Below are 24,723 nucleotides of genomic sequence, written 5' to 3'. Positions count from 1 at the left end.
TGCCAGGCACTGTGCTCTTTCCAGTACATAACCCTGCTCATATTGAAGTTCAGCCAAAAGGCAAGATTCAAGAGCTCTAGAAGGCTACTGGCTAGCCTGATAGCAGTGGGGAAGGGTTTTTAAAAACTGGATAATTAAGTATTCTGTGCTCATTCGCTTCTGGCACTTACAGATGACTGTTTTTGCACTTCTAGGAAATTGCCATTGTTTTAAAGCTTTTTTCCAGGGGATCTGTGCTCCTAGGTGTTCCGTGAGCTGTGGGATAAACTAGAGCAGTGCTTCTCAACCGGGGGTGGTTTTGTCCCCAAAGGGACATTTGGCAATGTCTGGAGACATTTCTGTTTGCCATACTGAGGGGGAGGGCTGCTACTGGCATCCAGTGGGTAGAAGCCAGGGGTGCTGCTAACCATCTTACAATGCAGAAGACAATCCCCACAATCAAGAACTATCTAGGCCTAATTGGCACTAGAGCCACAGTTGAGAAACCGTGGCCGTGAGGAAGAAGAGCCAGCAGGAAGTGAGACGCGGGCTTCCAAACCCTGCCAGCCCCTCTTCAACCAGAACAGTTCTGCTTTTCTCATTTTACGTATTGGAGTTCTCTCTGTTTCTGCGTGAGGTTTTGTTTGAAAAGTATGTGTTTTCTGCTTAAGGAAAAGAAGAAAACGACTGAGGTAGAAGGTAACTCTTTGCCTTCCGTTTTATAGTTGAGACACATTGGGACGAATCAAGTGGGCAGCGGGATGAGGGCCAGTCAGGGGCAGACTGGAGCCTTCAACCTGAGCCTTGGCCTTGTCTGTGCAGGGCTCTGCATGCCTCCCTCTGAACATATACATGCCATATTGAAAGATGGCATCGTGTCTGCCTTTTGATTTAAACCAGGGGTTGGCTTTTTTTTTTTTTCTGTAAATCACTAAATCATAAGTATTTTAGGCTCTGTGGGCCATACTATCTCTGTTGCAACTACTCAGCTCTGCTGTTATAACACAAAAGCAGCTCTGGACAGTAAGTAAACTGTAAGTAATGGGCATGTTTGTGTTCCAATAAATCTTTATTTATAAAAACAGGTGATGGGCCAGATACGGCCTGTGGGTGGTAGTTTGCTGACCCCTGATTTAGACCATAAGTAGGAACCGTGTTGGTTTTACCTTCACGTCTCCCCTGCCTCACACCGTATTGGCACGTAGTACAGGCTCCTCAGGAAACATTTACCAAACTACATTGAGGGTCAATCATGCGGGCACAAGTGCTAGAAGATTTTCATGAGAAAAACAACTGGAAAAATATCCCTCCAGTGTTTCCCAGAGGACTTCTGTATATTGTTTAACTATTTCCCTATGTTGGACATTTAGGATGTTTCCATTTTTTCATTAATAATGAATAATAATAATAATACTGTGATGAGCTCCTTCAAAGAGAAATTGTTGGCCTCATTTCTTATAATTTCCTTAGTGTAAATTCCTAGAAGGATTCCTGGGTCAAACAGTATATATGCTAAATAGCTTTCCAGGAAGGTGGTATTGATCTACATTCCTGACCGTAATAAGAGGGAGATATTTATCATAGGCAAAAGACTTCTTTCAACAGGGTGTCATGAATAAAAGTTTTGGCATCCATACGTATTTCCACGAATTAGCTCACCGTAAATGTAAGTAAATTGGTGTTAGCGACTAATCATTTTAATAGTAACGTTCTCCCACACTGTTGGGAAAGCATGGTTATTAAGGCACATTGTTTTACCTGTCGGTGTCATCTAGCCAACCAGTTGAGTTTACCCCATCTGATGTGTTTACTGAGCACACACAGAAGCATCTGCTTCCCATTAGGGAATCAGAAGCTCCACTATCTGCACGCCTGGCACCAACCTCCCCTGCCATGCTGTACAGAGGCTTCCTCCCTGTGAAATTCACCACCAACTATGTCATCCAGCTTGCTCATTTCCCACAGGAAATTTCATTTAGGTTAATTTTGGCATACAATTGGGGGCAATTCTTGAGCAATTTCTCCTGTGATGGCTTACAACATATAAAATTTTCCTACAACATGTTGCAAAAATCGCTGGAAGAGTATAAGGATATCTGATAGTTGTCCAATTGCCTTTGTAACAACAAGAAATATCTCTTTTGAACGACGGTATATGGTGAGCAAAAAAAAAAAAACAGAGAGAGATGAAATATAGATCAGGGGCCAGGGACCAGATGTTTGTTCTATCCTTTTTCACTCAATGCTATTGGAGCAGTAAGGGTGCAAAGGAGCCATGTAAGCTGTCTTACCTTTATGGAGAACTTGGCCTTTTCTTAGCCCTTCACACGTTTCTGAATTTCTCCAAATGAAGAAGAGAATATCTGCTACTGAGAAGTAATAGAAAGTGCTATAGAAATGAGTGAGTCTGAACACTTATATAAGGATGGGATTTACTTTAAAATGGATAGATTCCAGATGAAACCAAGTCTATGAAGACAATGATAAACCCAGAGTTGTCTGAGAAGCCACCGTATCCAGCATCCTTCTTTTTATTTTATTTATTTATTTATTTTTTCTTTTTTTTTTTTAATCAGTCATCAATTTTATACACATCACTGTATACATGTCAATGCCAGCATCCTTCTAAATGCCTTCTGTGTTTACCTCATCTGATCCTCCCAATAGTGCTATGAGGTACCACCCCAGCCACAGATCAACTGAGGCTCAGAATGGCTGATCAACAGGTCAATGATGCAGCACTCCTAAGTGGCAGAGCCAGCACGAGACCCAGGTCCAGCAGTGTCACCTTAAGTGCCCACTGATGGCACTTTGGTGGTGCCTCTGAAAGAGTTTAGAGACACAGACCAGCACTATTAAGTCAACCCCATCAGAGACCAATTGACCAGACTTCTGATATGCAAACCGGAATTCAGGTCAGATTCATTTCTGAGCACTGTCCCCCAAAAGATCTGGATGGTGGTGGAAATGTTTTCAGCACCAAGCCCAGAGAGAAGCAAGCCACCCAGCATCACACATGTCAGGGACTGAGCCAGGACTATGCTCCAGGTTTCCTGATTCCCAGCGCGACATTCTTTCCCTCATGCCGAACTGCTTTTCCTGCTAAATGACGTCAGCTCCACTTACCAACTTATACCTCCATGTTTTAAAGGAGAATACCAGCTGCTTTAAAGAAAGCAACAAAGCACATGAATCTGTACATGTGATAAAATTTTGTAGACCTATACACCAAGAAGAAGTGCAGGTAAAAAATGGCAAAATCCAAATAAGGTTTATCTGTGAGTTAATATGTTATACTGATGTCCATGATACGCATGGTTTTGACCACATGCTGTGCTAATGTGAGATACTGTCATTGGAGGAGCCTGGGTGATGGGTCACTGAAATGCTCTGTACTGTTTTTGTAACTTCTTGTGAGTCTTAAACTATCTCAAAGTTAAAAGTTAGAACAGTAAGAAAGTTATGGGACAGTAATGTGATGGGAAGATGAGCTAAAATATTTATTCGCTTACTGTGGGTATAACGGTAAAACAGTCAACGTGAGAGAGATGCAAAATGTGCTCGGTGCTTCATAATGTTGGAAGAGGAGAATGCCAGAGTCACTTCTGGACCAAGCTCTCACAGTCACTATAGTAACAGTGCCTTGAACTTGCTCCTCCGCACCTATAGGTCACAGCCACCATCCACTCCTTCGACAAAGCTAGAACCCTCAGTGTGACCTCTGATCCTTTGGAAGGGGGACAGTTTTTGCATAATGGTTACAAGCATGGGATTTGGGTTCAAATCCAGCCCCACCTCTTATTAGCAGCATAGCCTTGGGCCAGTTACCTAACCTCTCTCTTAAGTCTTAGTTTCCTAGTTTCTCAGCAATAGCACAGATTGCTTTTAAGATTCAATGAGGAAACTACATATTCAGAGGACCTGGAATATGACAAAGACTGTAGATGTTAGGTTTGATGATACTGAGGGGGAAGAGGAGACAATGATTTGAGTTCCCTTCTGCCTCACAAAGGCCTGTCCATTTTGCTTCCTAAGCATCTTTCAAATCCTCTTCATGCCATCATCATCCCCCTAGTTCAGACTGGGATCTTGCCACATTCTCCAGACTTATGCACCCCATTGTTAATTATCAGCTTTCTAAAAGAGAATTGATCTGGCCCAGCACGACACAGAGAATGCAGGGACTCCTCGTTGCCTAATAGCGTGTGATTTTCTGCATGTGTGTCTAATCGCCCCAGTTAGATTCAAATTCCCATAGTCAGGACCCATGTCAGAGTCAGCCTGGGATTTCCCAGATTTCACCCAGTGCAGTCACTCAACAACATCAGTGATAAAATGCGTGTTTACATGTTTAGATCTTGCCATGGTTGATCCTTCTTTTCCTTCAGATTCTAGCCCAAAGGTCACTTCCTTAGCCATGCCCTGCCTGGACTCCAAGTCCAAATTTTCCCTCATTATATCATCTGATCTTCATAATAGCCCCATGCAAGAGAAGGGACAGTTGTCAGATATGTAATTTACCTATGCCCTCAGTGCTAAAAATAAAGGTCTTGAAAGCACGTCATCTGCCCAGTTCGCGTTATGGGGTTGTCCCTCCTGCTTTGCGAACTGCATGTGGGACATTTAGCAACTCCATAGCAACTGAGCCTCTCGGAGACCCTGGCTAGCCACTAGAACACTAGAAGGGTGCTCGGTTAGCCTTTTGTCACCCCTCAAGGAAGGTTCACACACCCCTTGTTCTGACTTCTCTCTTAAGGAGTGAACCCTGGGTGCTCAGAATCCAGAGATGGGCTTTGAGGAGGCAGGATGTTACCTTCAGTTCTTGGCATCACTTGTGCAGCCACATGCATCATTGAAGCCAACCTCCAGGCTCTTGGACATCTACCGGGAAAAACTGCTGCAGCCCTCCCTCCCCATGTCTAGATTCATCCTGAGTGGCAGTGTGGTGCGGGAAATCTGGTGTGGGATCCATTGGAATGTGCAGAGCATTTTAATAGAGTGTCTATTTCCAAGATAAAATGGCGTTTTGTCTGTGTGTGTGGTTGTCCGAAGCTATCCACTGCTGTGTAATTTCCTTGTGATCATCCCATTCTAACTGAGCTGCGGGCTGAGGATTGATGCAGAGTCAGTCCCTGTCTTCGGAGGCTCTTGTCCATTCCTGAAATATCCCATACACCCCATTGACAAGAGAAAGACTCACTGGACTGCCTGCTCTCCCCTCTCTAAGACCCACTCCTCACTACAGCTAAAGTTATCACCTGAAAAACAAATCTGAGGATGGCCCCTGCCTTCTTCAGCGGTTGTTGATATTATGATAGAATAAAATTCCGATTCTTCACCCTGGCAAACAAGATCCTTAACGAATTCAGCTAAATTCTCCGGCCTTCTTTCATCCTTAGCAGCAAACCTACACTTCAACCATGTCTGTCTATGAGCATGCTTTCCTACTTCCTCAGTGTTCTTTCCTACTTCTGTGCCTTGGTACACATTGTTGCCTTTACCTGGAGTGCCCCAAGGGAATGAGCTCCATCTGGGATAAGTTGAGGCCAGGGGTAGCAAGAATGGATCATGCAGTGGGGAAGGGAAGAAGTTAAGATTTTGCTAGACAGGGCAGGGTGTGAGTGCTGCCAGCTTTTCTGTTCATCTTCCCCTTCAGTGGGAATCAGAGGCATCGCCGTTCAGTTAGAATCTTTCTTTAGCAACGTGGGATCTACTTTCCCAAACTTTTGCTGATGGTGGCCTTTTTGTTTGTTTGTTTCAAAGCAAAGGAGAACCCGGAGCAGGGGTGCGGGCTAGAAACCATGCACGGAAAGCATTTTCCTTATTTTTCTGCTAAAACGTGCACAGGGCAAGGGCAAGAACTATTTGGGGGAGGAGAAATTCATAGCAAACATGGCAATTTGAAAGGCTAATTGGATGTGGAGGAACATATTGAGACGATGTTCTGTTTTTGTCAGAAATAATGTTTTACAGAGAAGCTATTTGTGAAGAGAGACCAGTTATTGTTGATGGACTAATGTGCACTCAGGAATATGGAAATAATAATGCAGATGTACAGTGCCTGCAGAAAGATGCCAGTCAAACATGAAGTCAGAGGGGAAAGAATGAACACCTTTTGATTTGACTCTGCCTGTAGGATTTGGCCCATAGGACCCACGTGAACAGACCCAGGATTGTTTAACAAAATCAAAAGTGGACTTCGAATGGTTTGCTGAGCACTTTGCCCCTCAGGTGGGGTCTGACGATTGCTCTTAGAATTCCAGAACCAACACAAACCTGTGATTCAGCAGACATGTGTCTCATGTTGTAGAATACCATTCTGATTTCAAGTATCATTTCCTATCCCCGTAACCCAGTGAAATAGTCCTGTCATCCCGATATTTCATTGTCCAAACTATAATCAGCTCACTTCTATCTGCCAACAGAAGTGTGACAGAATCTTCTCTGTTCAGACCACATGTCCCAACTTTAAATTCAGGATACACAAATGTGAGTCCTATGGACTCAGCTGCAGACGTGGAAAAGGATTCTGTGAAGACCATTCCATTCAGTCCTAAGGTTTAATTGCCTAAGAAACACATGAATAGGGAGGGGGAAGATAAAGCAAAAAGATCTTGGGATGAATAATGAGAAGATTCATTGGGGAGGAAACGCAGGAAGGTCAGAGTTCATTTAAACTCTGATGCATCCCGTTATTTAGATGCGTATCATCCAGTTTCCTGATGTTTCTGGTCCTTGCTTCCCTGTATCTTTCTGCCCTGGGAAAAATGCTTTAGAGGAGCCAAGCAAAAGTCCCAACTGCTCAGCTTTTCAGAGTCACAGTGACCAATGGGGACCCAGATCTCAACCAATTTGATTTAATTTCCTAAGAAACAGGGCCTGAGAATACTTACCGTTGGGGGTACTTGGCTAAGTGTTTGTATCGTCTGTCGTTTAGGACAGAAGACTTGAGGACAAACCCCAGTTTTTAGTCCCAAAAAACTTCCAGCAGGGGGATGGATTTTCAGGACAACTTCACTGTCCAACCTGTTTAATAAATGTCCAGCCCCCACACCCTCCTTATGTATTTTCTCTGTGTTATTTTTCTCCTGATTACCAAGTGTGCTTGTTTTACTTACTTGTTTACTGATATGGCCCCCCACCTCGCCCCTAGAACGTACATTTCACACATAACCTAGGAAAGAAGTTCCTTGCCCAGAGTAGGTGCTCAGTGGAAATCTGTTGAGCGAAGGGAAGAATGAACTTGCTTATCTACAGGATCTGGATGATGGGGGCAGGAGGAAGTTCAGGTCGAGACCCACCAACGGATCTTCAGTCGTCCCCTCTCCCCTTCTTCCCTGGGATGCTCCTGACATATGCTACAAGAGTCTCTTGTTTTCCACCTCTTTGCAGAGCATTGGCTGTGATGACTACCTAGGCTCCGACAAAGTCGTGGACAAATGCGGGGTGTGCGGAGGCGATAACACGGGCTGTCAGGTTGTGTCGGGTGTGTTTAAGCATGCCCTCACCAGCCTGGGCTACCACCGAGTTGTTGAGATTCCTCAAGGAGCCACAAAAATCAACATCACCGAGATGTACAAGAGCAACAACTATTTGGGTAAGCTTGATCTTTTTCCAGAGGAAACCAGCTGTCCCTACAAGATGATTTATTCCTTCCAGGATTGTGACACGACAGTGTCCAGAGGTCCTTGGACCTGTAGAAGGTGCCACTGGGGAAGGCCAAAGCACTACCCGGCCTCCCCTTGAAATGATATGGAGAAAGTAAAAAAGTCCTTCTTGCAAGGAAACGTTTAATATCTACATATTTAAACCAGCCTTTGTTCCTTCCAAGAGATACAAGGCTATGAAATCAGGAATGGCCTAAATTGTTTCTCTGAAATGGGGGAGGCTCTTTGAAATGCCAAGAGACCTGCCAGTCTTTTTCTGTTGGAATTTCAGGGGGACAGGGGCAGTTGATGATCCTGTCCGGACTCTCACTCTGCGGGGGTCTAAAGCAAAAGCCATTATTCTCTTCCTTCTGCTTCATCAGCCTGGGGCAACAGTATGTGTGTGTCTTTGGAACAGCTGCAGGACCCCTCAGCGATCATTTTGGGCAATATCATCAATATTGGGAGACCATTTTTAACCCATTTTCCCACAAAAGGAGATCTTTGTTGATTCTTCCTTCTCTGTTTCTGGCTGATTTTATGCAAAGCAAATCAGGTGCTGCAAGTTAATTTTTAGCAATTCTAATTCATGTAAACATGGACAAATCAGTTAACAAAATAGTATAAGGAAAGCAATTTCTTAAAAACATTTAATGAACAGCAATATACATTCTTATTTTTTTGATTATTTATTTAACAGAAATTTAAATAGCACAGACTATGTGCCAGGCACTATTCTTTTTTTTTTTTTTTTTTAATATATTTATTTATTTATTTTTGGTTGTGTTGGGTCTTCGTTTCTGTGCGAGGGCTTTCTCTAGTTGCAGCGAGTGGGAGTCACTCTTCATCGCGGTGCGTGGGCCTCTCACTCTTCATCGCGGTGCACGGGCCTCTCACTATCGCGGCCTCTCTTGTTGCGGAGCACAGGCTCCAGACGCACAGGCTCAGTAGTTGTGGCTCACGGGCCTAGTTGCTCCGCGGCATGTGGGATCTTCCCAGACCAGGGCTCGAACCCGTGTCCCCTGCATTGGCAGGCAGATTCTCATCCACTGCGCCACCAGGGAAGCCCAGGCACTATTCTTGGTGCTTTACAGGTATTAAATCATAGAACCCTCTCAACAACCCTAGGAGATGGGAGCTATTCCCCTCCCCATTTCATACATAAGGAGACAGGCACAGGGCGATTATGCAACTTGACAAGGTCACACAGCAAGGAAGAGGTGGAGCTGGGATTCAAAGCCAGGCAGTCTATCTCCAAGCGTGGTAGTCTACCGAGAGATAACACCCATGAGCAGTTCTGGTACACCATTGGCCATGCAGCAGTCAATGGCTGCAGCAACTGAGAGATCATTAATTTTATAAATTCGAGTACCAGGATCACCCCAGAAGATAACTCAAGAACTCTAGATTCTGCAGCTCTTCCATCTTTGTCTGGGCAAATGCATCCAAAATTAGCTTCACTTGGTTTTATTGGTGGGAGGAGGAAGGGATGGCAGATGGGACTCTGAAACAAACCCAATTAAAGTGGAAAGCTATTACATTTGCTCTGGCAAACCCAGGAGCCACCAAAGTGGCAATAAGGCTAGTTTCCCCTGAGTTGTTTGTGTGCTATTTTTATTTGCAGGAAAAAAAAAATGGTCTTTTTGCTTCCTTTCTTTTGTACTATTAAAAGAGCAAATCTTCATAAACATCCTGTTCCTAGAATGGAAAATGTTCTTTGAGAGATTACTTTAAGTATGATTACGTTCAAATGCACCAACAAACAATGCCACTTTTTGTGGGCTTTGCATCGTTTTTAGTAATTTCCCTGGCTCAAATTAGTTCTATTCAGTAAGTGGCTTTTAAGCTGTGCCTTCCAAAGGTAAAATAGATAACCTGGGTGATTACCCACCAGATGTCTGAGTGGAAACTGCTCTCAGAGCCTCAGTGTTTTCATCTAGAGTATGGGAATAAGAATCTGGACCTTATAAGTATTCATGAGAATCCATAGGATAACAGATATTCAGGACCCCACCGAGCCCCTGGCACTTATTAGCAGTTGACAAATGTTCAGTCTCTTTCTTTTGTCTCAGAGAGCTTGTCAGTATGTCAAAGCTTCATGGAATACAAATTCCCTAATTCCCTGAAATTCCCTAAAAATGATGAAGAGGAGGCGGAGGAGGATGGAAGTACCCAGAATCAATGGAAGGGTGATTCAGAAAATCATGTTCAACTTCTCATGCCCAGTGACCGGTGGGGTGCATGAGAAATCCAGAGTCCATGGCAGTATGATGTGATGCCATGTGGCCAGAGTGGGGAGAGTAGAGATAGAAGAACAGGCGACAGTGAAAGGAGCTTCCAGAGGTGATGAACAGGGGCTCCTGTTTAGGGCACTTAAGCATCACTTGGGATGTAGCATCACCCAGAAGGCTCTATTTTTCTTCTTCTTCTTTCCTTCTATTATTGAGATTTAATTCGCCTACCATAAAATTCATTCTTTTAAAGCGCACAGTGGATGGGATGGTCTTTTTCTCATCACAGGTGTTCTCTTCCCCTATTCCACTTAATCCTGTGAAATTTCCTGTTCTGGGAAGTCTATATATGTTAAAAGTTAAACTGCATGCAATTGTTTGAGATTATGTGTAAGCTACTAGAGCACAGGTCTATCAAGCTATTTTTGAACTTTCCAATGACTGTATTTCACATTATACATTTTCAAACATTGAAACATTTTTCTTTCTTTTTTTTTTTCTTGAAACATTTTTCAAAGAGGTATGTAGTAGGGTTCTTTACAATCTTCCAGGTCATGATAAAAGTTTTGGTTTTCTTAGCTTGTGATTTATGGCTATGTAAACTGTATTTTGTACAAAAATTTGACTTGATGCACAAAACTGATTTGGCTGTCTGCGTACATTTGTTCTGCAGAATACACAATGTAGAGGAAATGAATAGTTCAAATGTGTATCATTGCTTTTAAAAAATGCACACCTTTAACAAGTTTTTTCAGTTGCCCTATTGTTTTCCTGAATGGCCTGTGGGTTATTTGTAATAAAAATCAAATTTGCCTTGTGAAATACTTGGAATTTTTTAAATGACTGACTCTCCAAACTTGATAGAGATAGAAAGTAGATTTCTATGAAAACAGAAGGACTTGTATTATTAGTGCTGGAGAAGGTGGTTTAATCACCTCATTTTTAAAGGTTTTTTTAAAACCCACAATATTTAAATGACTTATTCTAGGCTATTTGCTTAGTTAATAATAGTAGTCATGCTACATGGGTAGTACTTTAGTCTCCAAGTGTTTTTACATGCATGGTCTTCTGACTTTTAAAAATGGACATTCTTTACTTTGCTTGCTTCAAAAAAGATCTGGAGTTATTTACTAAAGATGCAATTATTGAGTTAGTATGTGAAAATTGAAATTTAAAAATCAAAAACTTTGGGAAAATATCTGTTCAGGACTTTTGCACATTTTTAATTGGGTTGTTTGGTTTTTCTAATATTGAGTTGTATGAGCTATTTATATATTTTGGATATTAACCCCTTATTGGTCATATCATTTGCAAATATTTTCTCCCATTCAATAGGTTGTCTTTTTGTTTTGTTGATGGTTTCCTTTGCTGTGCAAAAGTTTTTACGTTTAATTAGGTCCCATTTGTTTATTTTTGCTTTTGTTTCCTTTGCCTTAGGAGATAGATTCAAAAAAATTATTGCTACAATTTATGTCAAAGAGTGTTCTGCCTATGTTTTCTTCTAGGAGTTTTATGGTTTCTAGTCTTACATTTAGGTCTTTAATCCATTTTGACTTTACTTTTGTATATGGTGTGAGAAAATGTTCTAGTTTCATTCTTTTACATAGCTGTCCAATTTTTCCAGCACCACTTATTGAAGAGACTATCTTTTTCCCATTGCATATTCTTGTCTCCTTTGTCATAGATTAATTGACCATAAGTGTATGGGTTTATTTCTCTGCTCTCTTTTCTGTTCCATTGATCTGTGTGTCTGTTCTTGTGCCAATACCATACTGTTTTGATGACTGTAGTTTTGTAGTATAATCTGAAGTCAAAGAGTGTGATGCCTCCAGCTTTTTCTTTTTTTTTTCTCAAGATTGGTTTGGCTATTCTTGGTCTTTTGTTGTTCTACATAAATTTTAGGAGTATTTGTTCTAGTTCTGTGAAAAATGTCATGGAGAAGACATAGAGATGGCCAAAAGACACATGAAAAGATACTCAACGTTACTAATCATTAGAGAAATGCAAATCAAAACCACAATGAGTTATCACCTCACACCTGTCAAAATGGTTATCATCAAAAAGACCACAAATAACAAATTTTTGCAAGGATGTGAAGAAAAGGGAACCCTCCTACACTGTTGGTGGGAATGTAAATTGATGCAGCCACTGTGGAAAACAGTATGGAGGGTCCTCAAAAAACTAAAAATAGAGCTACCATATGATCCAGCAATCCCACTCCTGGGTATATATCGGAAGAAGAGGAAAACACTAATACTAAAAGTTATATGTACCCTAATGTTCACAACAGCGTTACTTACAGTAGCCAAGATATGGAAGCAACCTAAGTGTCCATCGACAGATGAATGGATAAAGAACATGTGGTACAAAAAATGGGATATTATTCAGCCATAAAAAAAAGAATGAAATCTTGCAATTTGCAACAACATGGAATGGGAGAGTATTATGCTTAGTGAAATAAGTCAGACAGAGAAAGACAAAGACTGTATGTTATCACTTATATGTGGAACCTAAAAAATGAAACAAATATATGTGGAATCTAGAAAAATGGTTCAGATGAACCTATTTGCAGGGCAGCAATAGAACGCAGACATAGAGAACGGACGTGTGGGCACAGGGGGGATGGGGAGGGTGGGATGAAATGGGAGATTAGGTTTGACATAAATACACTACTATGTGTAAAATAGATAGCTAGTGGGAATCTGCTCTATAGCACAGGGAGTCAGCTCAGTGCTCTGTGATGACCTAGATGGGTGGGATGGTGGGGGAGGGAGGTCCAAGAGGCAGGGGATTCATGTATACATATAGCTGATTCACTTCACTGTACAGCAGAAACTAACACAACATTGTAAAGCAATTATACTCCAATAAAAAAAAATGAATGAATGTAACAAAACAGAAACAGACTTACAGATATAGAGAACAAACTAGTGGTTACTGGTGGGGAGAGGGAAGGGGGAGGGGCAAGATAGGGGTATGGGATCAAGAGATACAAACTACTATGTATAAAATAAAAAAGCAACAAGGATATATTATACAGCACAGGGAATATAGCCAATATTTTATAACTTTAAATGGAATATAATCTATAAAAATATTAAATCAGCATGTTGAACATTTGAAACATATAATATTGTAAATCAACTATATTTCAGTTTTAAAAAATCAAAAACTTCACAGAAGAAAGAGGCATATATACCAAAAGCCTTGGCTAATATGTAAATAGCGATGGAGCATTCGACCTGACTCTTGAGTTTATGGCTTTCTTTGGTTTGGCCATCAAGAACTGGACCTGCTGGACTCAGAATCTGAAGGCCTGAGTTCTGGCCCTGGCCCTGCCATAACTCACAAGGGGTTCTGGCCCATGTGTAGCTGGGAAGACAGGCCAGCTCAGCACCTCGTGATGCTTACTATTTCTCTGAGCAAAGCTGAAGAAATCACGACGTTTAATGATGCACAGATTTCAGGAGATAGAATGTTTATCTGTCTCATTTTAGGTTGGAAACCAATGAAGTTCTGCAGAAATGAGCTCCACTTTTCAGTGTTTATTTGAATTTTTCACGTGCTCCAAAATATAGACTAGCTGGTAGATTATAGATTCCTAGATCTTTTTTTTTTTCATGGGAAATACTTTAGAACCAGTGTATCTATTGTAAACTATGTAGTCTCCTTTTCCACTTGAGTTATTCTGAACCCTGCTCTTTGGAAATAAAAAGTTAAATCTAATTTTATTAAAATGATTGACATTTTATATTACTTGCCTCTTCCTTAATAAGATGTTGTGAAATTATTTTAGCTGAAATATCAAAGTTTGGCATAGTTCAGCCAGCTCAATTTACTAATGTCATTATGTAACAGTTAAGAAATCAGACATAAAAGCATACCAAGCAAAAATTGATTCTACAGGACATGTTCTACCTGCCAACATGTTTACACTGTCATAGAGCTTTAGACTTAGAAGGGATTTTTTTTGTTTTTGAAGATTTATAAACTTTTAAAAATAAACTGGTAGACTTCCCTAGTGGTGCAATAGTTAAGAATCCGCCTGCCAATTCAGGGGACATGGGTTCAAGCCCTGGTCCAGGAAGATCTCATGTGCTGCGGAGCAACTGAGCCCATGCACCACAGTTACTAAGCCTGCGCTCTAGAGCCCAAGAGCCACAACTACTGAGCCCTCGTGCCACAACTACTGAAGCCCGCGTGCTTACAGCCCGTGCTCTGCAACAGGAGAAGCCACCACAATGAGAAGCCCGCACACCGCAATGAAGAGTAGCCCCCACTCACCACAACTAGAGAAAGCCCACGCGCAGCAACGAAGACCCAACACAGCCAAAAGTAAATACATAAATTTTTTTTAAAAACTAAAATAAACTGGCAATACCTTTACTTTTAAGCACGTTTTCTTAAAAGTTTTAAACAATGAAAGTAGTGGTCAGCATTTTAAAAATCAAGTATCATGGATCATCTGTAACTTGCAAGCCTTTATTTGTTAGTTGAGCAGCTTTCTACGTGGGAAAGACTAGAGTATTTAAATAATATGATGCCTCACATTTGTATGATGATTAATTCCAAAGATTTAGTCACATGCATTGTAAAAATGTTGAACAATACAGATGATATAGAGCAAGAAGATGAAATTCTTTTTCCATGCCTACCTCACACTTGATCCACCGGTTTCAAGTGTAAAGATGGAGATAAAGGACCACTCTTAACAGTTCAGTGTATACCCTCCAGTCCTTTGTGGAAACACAAATAAATATATATTTTCTAAAATTCATGTTACTATATACACTTTCTGCAATGTGCTCCTTTATTTTAATGTTATATCATGATAACTTTTCATAGCAATGCATATAATAAGCTAATTCATTATTTTTGAGTAAAGAATATTCCATACAACAGATGTAACCTAATTTATTTAAGCGTTTTCCTACTGAGGAATGTTTAGACTGGCTCCAGTTTTCTAATATTGCAAATAATACTTTAGATTTGTGGTTCAAGATGGCAGACTGCATACATGAGTTTTTCTTCCCTTCCTCCCAAGGTTCCATCAAAATGACACTAAAGGAATAAAAGAAGGTATAACCTACAACCACCAAAAAATGGGGGGGGGGATCTATTACATGATTTTAACAAATTTCTGGAACAACTCCTCAAGAGTAGGTGGAAGAAAGTTCACTAATAGAGCAAAGGAAATCACAGCCTAGGTAGCAGAGGGTACTGTGATATAGGGGGGCTGACCTGCATGCAGAGCCCCATGAGCCTGTGAGTCTGGGGGACAGCAGGTAAAATGGAAGGTGGGAGGGGAGAATGGAGCTGAAAAACAGGGAAACAGTGAAAAAACTTGTATGTGAGCAGGCAGCCCACACACACACACATTCAGAATGCTGGCACTGACTTCCTCATCCAAAAGGGCATGGGTGAGAGGATTGGTGCTCCAAGACCTCAGTATTCATTCTGGAATTGCAAGAAGGAGCTGCTGAGTGACTGGTACCCCATCTCCTAGAACCTGGCCTGTTAATAAGCTCAGCCAATGTGTGCAGAGTTCTCAGGCAGCCTTCCCACTGCTTTTGTCTTAAATATCAATGGATGATTGAAAATAACATGAATGGACAACCAAGGATCACTAGACATTTTTTAAAAGCCTAAAAGAGAAAACCCAAGATAAATAACTGAGAAAGATGTTTCTAGAAGAAACAGAGGAAATTCTTGGAGAAGAAAACTTGAAGAATGGTTCTTTAACAAGTAGTGCTTCCATGAATATCCTAATGTGTGTATCCTTTCACACTTACATAAATATTTCTATAGGATAGACTCTTAGAAATAGAATTTATAGGTCAAATGGAATGAACACTTAAAATTCTGAAAGATAAAGCAAAATTCCTCTCCACATTTAGTTGTACCGATTTATACCCCCACCAAAAGTTCATGAAAGAACCATTTCTCCACACCTTTACCAACACTAAATATTATGAATTTACTTAATTTTTAGTATATCTTTTTAATTTACATTTCCCTGACCACTCATTTTTGTTATTTGTACTCCTTCTATGAATTTGCTATGAATTGTGTTTGTAGTTTTCTTGCTGATTTTAAGAACTCATATATGTTATGAATAATAACCGTTCTCTTCGTGTATGTTTATTCGTCTTTATCTTGTGTTTCAACTCTGCTTATGATATCTATTGCTCTGTGGAGAAACTTTTAGTCTTTTTTTAATCAAATCTATCAATCATCTTTTTATGGCTAGTGGATTTTGTCTTACATAGGAAGACCTGCCCACCTCCAACATTATAAAATTATTCTCTAATATTTTCTCCTATTACTTTTATAATCTCTTTTTATATTTAAACGTTTAATCCATCTGGAATTAAGTTTTGTGTGCAGTGTGAGGTAGGGATCTGTCTTTTTCCTAATAGATAGACAGTATTGTCCCAATACTGCTTATTACATTTCCCTCACTAATTTGAAATGACACCTCTACCATACATTAAATTTAAATATCTGTAGATATACCTGTGAATTCTCAATTCAGGTCTATTGATCTATCTGTCTCTTCCTCCTTTAGTACCATTGTTTTTCATTACTGTAATTTCATATGTTTTAAGTTTTTGTAGGTCAACTCTCTGACTCCTCCCAAACGCTTTGTTTTTTCCTAAATTTTCTTGGGTCTTCTTGTACATTTGTTCTACATACACTTTACAAATCAATTTGTCAAAATCTATAAAACTTCTGTTGAGATTTTAATTGAAAGTGCAGTAAACTTACAGACTAATTTGAAGAAGAAAAAATTGTCTTCACAATATTGACTTTTTTGATTCCAGAGCATAGAGCATCTCCTTGTTTTATGTTCTTTAATAAAATGTCTTTACCTAGACTTTGCATATGTTTTATTAGGTTTATTCTATAGTTTTTCCTAATATGGGATAAGATCTTTATTCCATTATATTTCCAATTACTCGTGCTAATGCATATTAAATAGTTTATTTATTTTGTACCTGTACACCTTGCTAGACTCTTTCAGTTCTAATAGAATTGTTTTTCAGTTATTTAACATGGATTTTCTAGGTGAAAAATCGTGATATCTGTAGATAATATTAATGTTATCTTCCCTTGAAGTATTCTACCTCTTATTTCCTTCATATGTTGTTGCACTTAGAGACTCAGACCTCTAAAAATTTTTGGAATAAGCATACTGATAGTGGACTTCTTTCTCATGTTTCTGACAATGGGAATGCTTCTAATAGATGTTTGCTGAAGATTCTGATAGATACCTCTTATCAAAGTAAGGAATTTTCTTTACATAACTAACTTTTAAGAATTTTTATTGTAATTTGCCCTTGTTTTTGTTTTTGCTCCAGTGACTGATTATCCTTAGTTGCCAATTTACATTTATAAAGTTAATGAATATTTGCTTATTATAGGTATATTAAGTGGTTTCCTTCAGTTACTGCAGTGGACTGAACGCTCACATCCTTCCCAGATTCATTTGTTGAAACCTCCAAGGTGGTGGTATTGGGAGGTGAGGCCTTTGGGAGATGATTAGGTCATGAGGGCAGAACCTTCATGAATGGGATTCGTTCCCTTGTAAAAGAGGCCCCAGAGAGATCCCTGACCCCTTTCTGCCATGTGAGGTTACAGGGAAAAGAGTCGTCTAGGAAGTAGGCTCTCATCAGTCACTGAACCTACCAGCACCTTTATCTTATACTTCCCAGCCCCCAAAACTGTGGGAAATAAATTTCTATTGTTTACAAGCCACCCAGTCTGTGATATATTTCTCTAGTGACCCAAACAGACTAAGACACTTACCTTTCCTTAAAGTGGAACAAACCTCAGTATGCTGTCAGTCTGCTATCAGAGAGGTTTCCTCTGAGTGTGTATGGGCAAGTGGCGACACGGAGTAGATACAAAACCACTACCTCCTAGAGGTATGCAAGGATTCAATAGGATAATAAGCATAAAGCTTCTAGCATGGCAAGGGCTTAATTCATAGTTTCCCTTTCTCATCTCAAGGTTCCAATATTTATCAATGACTGCTTAACAAAACTCGACTTTTCCTTGTAATGGCTAAATAGAAAACTGCCTTCTCTTCCACCCATTGCCAGAAGCCTCTAGGATTATGCTGGCTCAAGTGTAAAAATGTGTACCTTTCTTCTTAGACATCAAAAGCCTACCTGATGTAACTTAATTGCTCTTAATAGCTTAATAGTTATGTGTCCTTCTGCCCCACCACCCACCAACTGTCTCTCTAGGAGTAACTCCTTCTTCCCAGCAGAACAAAGAAAGAAACACAAGTGAACACGTGTGTTCAGCATCTCCCCTGTGATGACCTCATTCTAATCAGAAAATGGTTTCTTTTAAACCCACAGACATAGAAAACAAACTTACGGTTACCAAAGGGGAAAGGTGGGGGGATGGATAAAGTAGGAGTTTGGGATTAACAGATACACACTACTGCATCTAAAATAGATAAACAACAAGGACTTATTGTTTAGCACAGGGAACTCTACTCAATATTCTGTGATAACCTGTAAGGGAAAAGAATCTGAAAAGGAATAGATATATAACTGAATCACTGTGCTGTACACCTGAAACTAACACGACATTGTAAATCAACTATACTCCAATAAAAAGAAAAGAAAATGGCTTCTTTGTGGCATAAACTTATAATCACGTATTTACTCCTTCCACCTCCACCTCAGACTGCATCCATTGCTTCGAGTGACATTTCTCTGCTCTTGTTCCTATGTCATCTCCACTTCTTGATTTGTCTTCCATTCAGTCCAGCATTGCCCATTGAAATTGCCCTTTGCAAAGCTACCATTTCTGACTGGGATGCCTTTGGACAAGTTTGTTAATGTTTCTGAGATTCCGTTTCCTCATAGGTAAAAGAGAGAAACAGTTCTAATTTCATAGAGCCTTTGACTTTAAATGAGATGTATGTAAAATACCCAGCATCTTAGAGGCACTCAGTAACTGTTAGTTCCTTAATCTCCCTGGGTTACTGGTTCTCACCCTGGCTGCACAATGGAATCACAGGAGGTATAATATTTGAGGTCTATTTGAAATATGCCCATGCCTTGCTCCCACCTGCAGTTTTAATAGATCTGGGGCACGGTTTGGGTATCAGGATTTTTTAAGCTCCTAGGTGATTCCAGTATCCTTTCAGGGTAAAAGACCATTTCCTTATACAGTGGGTCTCAACTGGGGACTATTTTGCCCCCCACCCTGATACCCATACATGTGGCAATATCTGGAGACATCTTTGATTGTCACAACTTGGGTAAGGTTGGGGGTTGCTACTGACATCTGGTGAGTAGAGGCCAGGGCTGGTGCTAAGCATCCTACAATGCACAGGACAGCCCCGCAGCAAAGAATTATCCAGCCCCAAGTGTCATTAGTGCTGAGATGCGAAACCCTGGCCAATGCGATCACTAAGATCTCTTTTGGTGCTAAAGTTTCATGGGTCACTTATTTCAGAGTGGTGTCTTAATGATAATAAATGTCTAAGGTGCTATTGGAATGACTGTTCTATCTACCATTAAGTTTGCGTTTGTCAGCTCACTCTGAATTCTTAGTTCCCAAATCCAAGCCCTCTCCTTCATTTTACCTTCAATCTTTCACTCGGTCTGTTGGTTGTGAGCCCCTGGGTTACAGCCCCGTCAACAGAAGTTCCAGCTTAGAACATCTTCCTACACCTTACAACACCTGCCTTTCTGGAATCTGTAGTCCTTGCTTGCTTTCTTAATACGTGGCAGAAGAATAAAAGACAGATAGATAAAAGGAAAAGCAAAGATAGATTTTTCCTTTGGACTCCCATAGGATTTTGATCATATCTCCAGTTTGGCACTCACCATATTTTATTTTATTGTAATTTATCTATTGTAATTTGTCTGTGTTCTCCCTGTGTACTCCTTGAAGACAAACAGTCCAGACTTAGACATTCCTTCCCTCGAGTACCCTCCAGGTGCCAGCAACTGGGATGAGTAGTGGGGATACAGAAATCAAGGAAGGCCTTGGTTCTCCTGAAACCATTTTGGGGGTCTATGCTCAGGCATCCTTAGCCCACCTTGATCACAAGGCCTCACTTATGGTACTGGGGTCATGTGTTACTCGTAGACTGTAGGAATCCTGGGTCTGCCTGCTTCGTGTAATGCAGCACTCTCACAGTGGTGGTGGGCTGTTAGGGTCCTATCAGCATCTGCATTTAGAGCTGAGGATACTGAGCTCAGCCTGATTGAGGGACCTGCTGAGGGGAACAATTCATGAGTGGTGGAGTCAGGTCTCAGATCCAGGCTCAGTCCTTGTTCATGACCTACGTATACGCCCGTGACCATTGGCAGGAAAAACGTAGCTGGGGCGTGAAGGAGGACCTGTGCCTTCTCTGCCCCCTCCCTACTGCCATGAGAAGGAAAATATGTTCTAATTCCTCACAGCCTTTTGTCCCCTCCACACTGTTCCATCCCTACCCCCACTATTACTTCAAACTTGCTGACAATCATTTGGCCTACCCTCATGTTGGAAATCCTTGGGCTAGCTTGCCAGAGTTATGTCTTAGTCACTAGACTTTCACCGTCTGCCTCAACAGCGTTCTTCTGAAGCTAGCGTCCAAAAGAACGTTCAGCTCTTAAAAAGTGTGGAGCATTTTGGAGTAATGAAACACCATGTGGTTTTTTTTCTCCTTTTTAAAAAATTGTGGTAAAATATATTAAAAAACATAAAATTTATGGTTTTAACAGTTTTAAGTGTATTCTTCAGTGGCATTAAGTACATTCATGATGTGGTCCAACTACCACCACTATCAGAACTTTTTTATCATCCCCAAAACTGTACCTAATAAACAATAATTCTCCATTTTCCCCTATTTCAAACCCCTGGTAACCTCTATTCTACTTTCTGTCTCATGAATTTGCCTATTCCAGGTACCTCATACAAGTGGAATCATACAGTATTTGTCCTTTTGTGTCTGGATCATTTCACTTAGCATAATGTTGTCAAGGTTCATCCATGTTGTAGCATGTGTCAGAAATTAATTCCTTTTTATGTATCTACCACATTTTTGTATCCACTCATCTGATGATGGACATTTGGGTCGTTTCCGCCTTTTGTTGATAGTGAATAACGCTGCTATATAGGTATCTGTTTAGTCCTTGCTTTCATTTCTTTTGGGTATATACCTAGGAGTGGAATTGCTGGGTCATGTGATAATTCTATGTTTAACTTGCTGAGGAATTGCACAACTGTTTTCCACAGTGGCTGCACCATTTTCTATCCCCACTAGCTACGCATGAGGGTTCCAGGTTCTCCACATCCTCACCAACACTTCAAGCATGTTTGTAAAAGGGTATTTAGGGCTTCCCTGGTGGCACAGTGGTTGAGAGTCTGCCTGCCAATGCAGGGGACACGGGTTCGAGCCCTGGTCTGGGAAGATCCCACATGCCGCGGAGCAACTAAGCCCGTGCGCCACAACTACTGAGCCTGCGCGTCTGGAGCCTGTGCTCCGCAACAGGAGAGGCCGCGACAGTGCGAGGCCCGCGCACCGCGATGAAGAGTGGCCCCCGCTTGCCGCAACTAGAGAAAGCCCTCGCACAGAAACGAAGACCCAACACAGCCAAAAATAAATAAATAAATAAATTTTAAAAGAGTTTAAAAAAAAAAAAAAGGGTATTTAAGCAGGTGATATGACATGGCCTGCTTTCAGGCATCAGGAAAGGCTGCTGAGATGGGCTTTGTGACCCTTCTCGGTTACCTGTTACAGGTAGTGGCAGCCCCAGGAAACGTCTCAGAGTGATACCCTGATTCGCGGCTGGAGGTTCCTCATCAATGCTGGCACACGAGAGAGGGTGATCCTTGAGCATTTGGTTTTTTATTTGGATTCAGTTCTTGCCTTCTCTTCAGCAGCAGGCTTTTATGATTCCTGTCTAAAACCAAATCTTTGCCAAAGATCCCGTGCCAGAGAGACAGTGGAAAGATGCTGTTATTTGTTTGAGCACTCCTGGACTTAATTTTGCATTACATACTTTCCACCTGGTGTCTGACAGCACTCTTCCCTTTGATTTAGGAAAGCTCTGATGTCCTTGCATCTGTTTACATGGGCTTTCTTTTTACTTTTACAGTCGCTCTGCCTTGAAGAGCTTTCAGAGACGCTGGAACCAATTCTGCCCCACCTCCTTACGCTCCTTGTGTTTTCACATTTTCTACTTTTTAGTTAGCACCTAGTTGCCTGGAAATGTAAGACTGAGTTAGCCTCTTTGTACTTGGATTTGCCTTTTGTTTTGTGGGGAGGAGTTAAGCTGAGATTTGCCTTTGTTTTTAATTATATCATCTGTCTCAGACATACGCAAAGCACCCACACCTGCTTTTTTGCACCTAATGGGATGCTTTCCTCAAGTGCAGGAAACAGCTGTCAAGCAGGCTGGGTCTTAGATTTTTATGGAAGTGGTTTGACAGCCTTGTCCCTTCAGGGAGAATAACATTATCTCCCAGCAGCACCTGCAGACAGCATCTTCAGCAGGGCTGCTAATCGCTCCCAGGTCTCCTACCTGGATTAGGGTAATAATAGCTCAGAACCCATTATCTGCGAGTCCAGCATCGATAAAAAGCTGTCCTCAATCCATCCACTCCCTAACCCACTTGGAAGTGCCTCTAAGCCTTCCCTCTTTGAAGCAAAGTTTGGCTTTTTGCAGTGTGTTAGATCACTGAGCTTCCACATTAGGGAATTAATACAAGTTAAGCCTCAAGAAGAGATCTCTAAGGTTTAAACGACATTTAGTAAATATAGTTGACTTAAGGAAAGAAGCAACAGCCGAGAAAAACAGTAACTTCCAGACTTCTTAACCAGCAGCTGAGGCTGCCCATGCTTTGCTGCTCCATTGTCAGTGCTGTCTTCAGAAGGTCCCCTACTTTATCTCAAGAGTTAAAGCTTCAGAAATGGGAAATCTGCCTTCTAGGATGGTCCCCCTCTTCCCTCCAGGAGAAACTGAGCACGCTTTTCCCTTCTCACATTAAGCAGAGCTGCAGTCAGATTCTGCTCTTCCTTTAAACGTTTAATTCTTGCTAATAAATCCCTGAAGGGGTGAGCTTTGAAGATAAAGTTCTTTTCTGCTGCTAGTTGTGGGCTGCCTCTGTTAGCTCCCATCCAACTGTTTTAGCCAAGCTTCAACAGCTCTTGAAAGAACTTTCGGCATCTCCTAATTCTACTCTATCCTTTTCCCAAGCCAGACACTATTCCTTGAATTAGAATCATATACATGTCAGTGTGGGATAAGCCTACTTCTTCTGTCTGAATTGAGTCGATATTCATGTCCTTAGAAAATATAAATAGCCCTACTCCTCCAGCTTCCTTTGTGCCTGATAGTCACACTAATATTTATTTTGCTTTGGGGGCAAAATTTGTCTCCTTGATCAGTATTTGCTTCTTCCTTAATCTAGTAGTTCTATAATCTGATTAAGTAAAACATTGCTCTTCATCTGACTTGATATTCATGCAAAATAATTAAGCATTTTAATGAATATCTATAAAGCACACCCTCTCTGTGCAATGCAATACAGAGATGTGAAGCTGTGATCCCTGCCCCCGAGGCATTTACAGTCTGTTTGAGAATCCTTTGAAGACTTTGATAAAGAGACCCAGCACTACGGGAGTGCAAAGGATGGAGACATTACTTCTAACAGAATAATCTGAGGAGGAACATGGGGAGATGCTGTTTAAACTGGGCTTTTAGTACAAGGGTTGGCAACCTGTTTTGGGAAAGGGCCATTCAGTAAATATTTTCTGCTTTGCAAGACATTTGGTCTCAGTTGCAACTACTCTGCCATCATAGCGAGAGAACAACCATAGACAATAGGGGTTTGAGTAGGCATGGCTCTGTTCCAATAAAACTTGATTTACAAAAAAGGCAGTTGCCAAAGTAGGCCTCCATGCTGTAGTTTGCCAACCCCTGTTTTAGAGGATGGGTAGGGCTTTATCAGAAGAAATAGGGAAAAGAACATTTCAGTCCAAAGGAGCAGCATGAGCTAAGGTTCAGAGAAGGAGGTAATGTGAGACATGTCTGGACGCAGTGTCTTCTAAGACAGTGAGGGTGACGTTGAATTTGAGGCTGCAACTGTAGGATAAGGCCAGACCGTGGAAGACCTTTCATCCCAGACTCCATCCTTTGGATTAATGTTTGAGCAGTGGTCAGCCACTGAAGATGTGGGGCTAGAGGAGGGTTGTGACCGAATCATGCCTCTGCTCTAAAGGTATTTTGGGGGGCAGCAGGAGGGAAGCAAGGGAACGGAGAGCAAGCATTTCAGAAAGGCCAGGTCTATACCAAGAGCCATAGGACAGGAACTGACTAGTAAACAAAGATATTGGTGTATTATTGGTGGGCTCCATGACTCCAAACAATAAACTGAACCTTAGAAGACCAGAGCTTATGTATGTGTGTCTTTCATCAATGACTGTAAGTGTCTCATTATACAAAAACATACTATCCACCAAAGCATTGCTAGATCCTGGAATGATAAAGTGCATTTGGCATTTTGAGATGATCTGGAGCAAACGAGAGTAGAAGGCACTGGTGAATAATTTCAGGAATTGGAAATTTAAGTGATCGATCCTACTTATAAAAAGGAGAGCAGGGACAATATGCAAAGGGAAATATAAGTTGCATTTGAGAGAAGCTAAGTCTCTTTTCTTGTCTCTAAAGCAGCTCTCTTGAAACAGCCCAGTCTTTCCTTCCTTGTTGGTGAGTTCTAGGGATACCAGAGCCCGAATGGTTATCTAGCTCTTTACCCGTGGCAATGACCTAATCCTCACAGCAAGTTCCCATCGGGCAGCAGAGATCCTGTCCCCATCCTTCATTAAGGCTTTGCTTAAACAGAAT

The 24,723-nt window shown here is 41.2% G+C and overlaps 1 protein-coding gene across 2 annotated transcripts in view; it reads left to right on the top strand.

Annotated features, from left to right (window-relative positions):
* Nucleotides 1-24,723, top strand: part of THSD4 (thrombospondin type 1 domain containing 4) — a 584,405-nt gene that overhangs the window by 486,708 nt on the left and 72,974 nt on the right. For both annotated transcript variants that reach the window (XM_057544214.1, XM_057544215.1), the window contains one exon: nucleotides 7,372-7,576. In XM_057544214.1, coding sequence (XP_057400197.1) covers nucleotides 7,372-7,576 — 205 coding nt within the window. The remainder of the gene's footprint in view (nucleotides 1-7,371; nucleotides 7,577-24,723) is intronic.

This window comes from Balaenoptera acutorostrata, chromosome 3 (assembly GCF_949987535.1).
Source record: "Balaenoptera acutorostrata chromosome 3, mBalAcu1.1, whole genome shotgun sequence".
In the NCBI taxonomy this organism is placed as follows: domain Eukaryota; kingdom Metazoa; phylum Chordata; class Mammalia; order Artiodactyla; family Balaenopteridae; genus Balaenoptera; species Balaenoptera acutorostrata.
The sequence above is the reverse complement of the archived record's forward strand: the minus strand, read 5'-3'. Positions and strand labels throughout refer to the sequence as shown.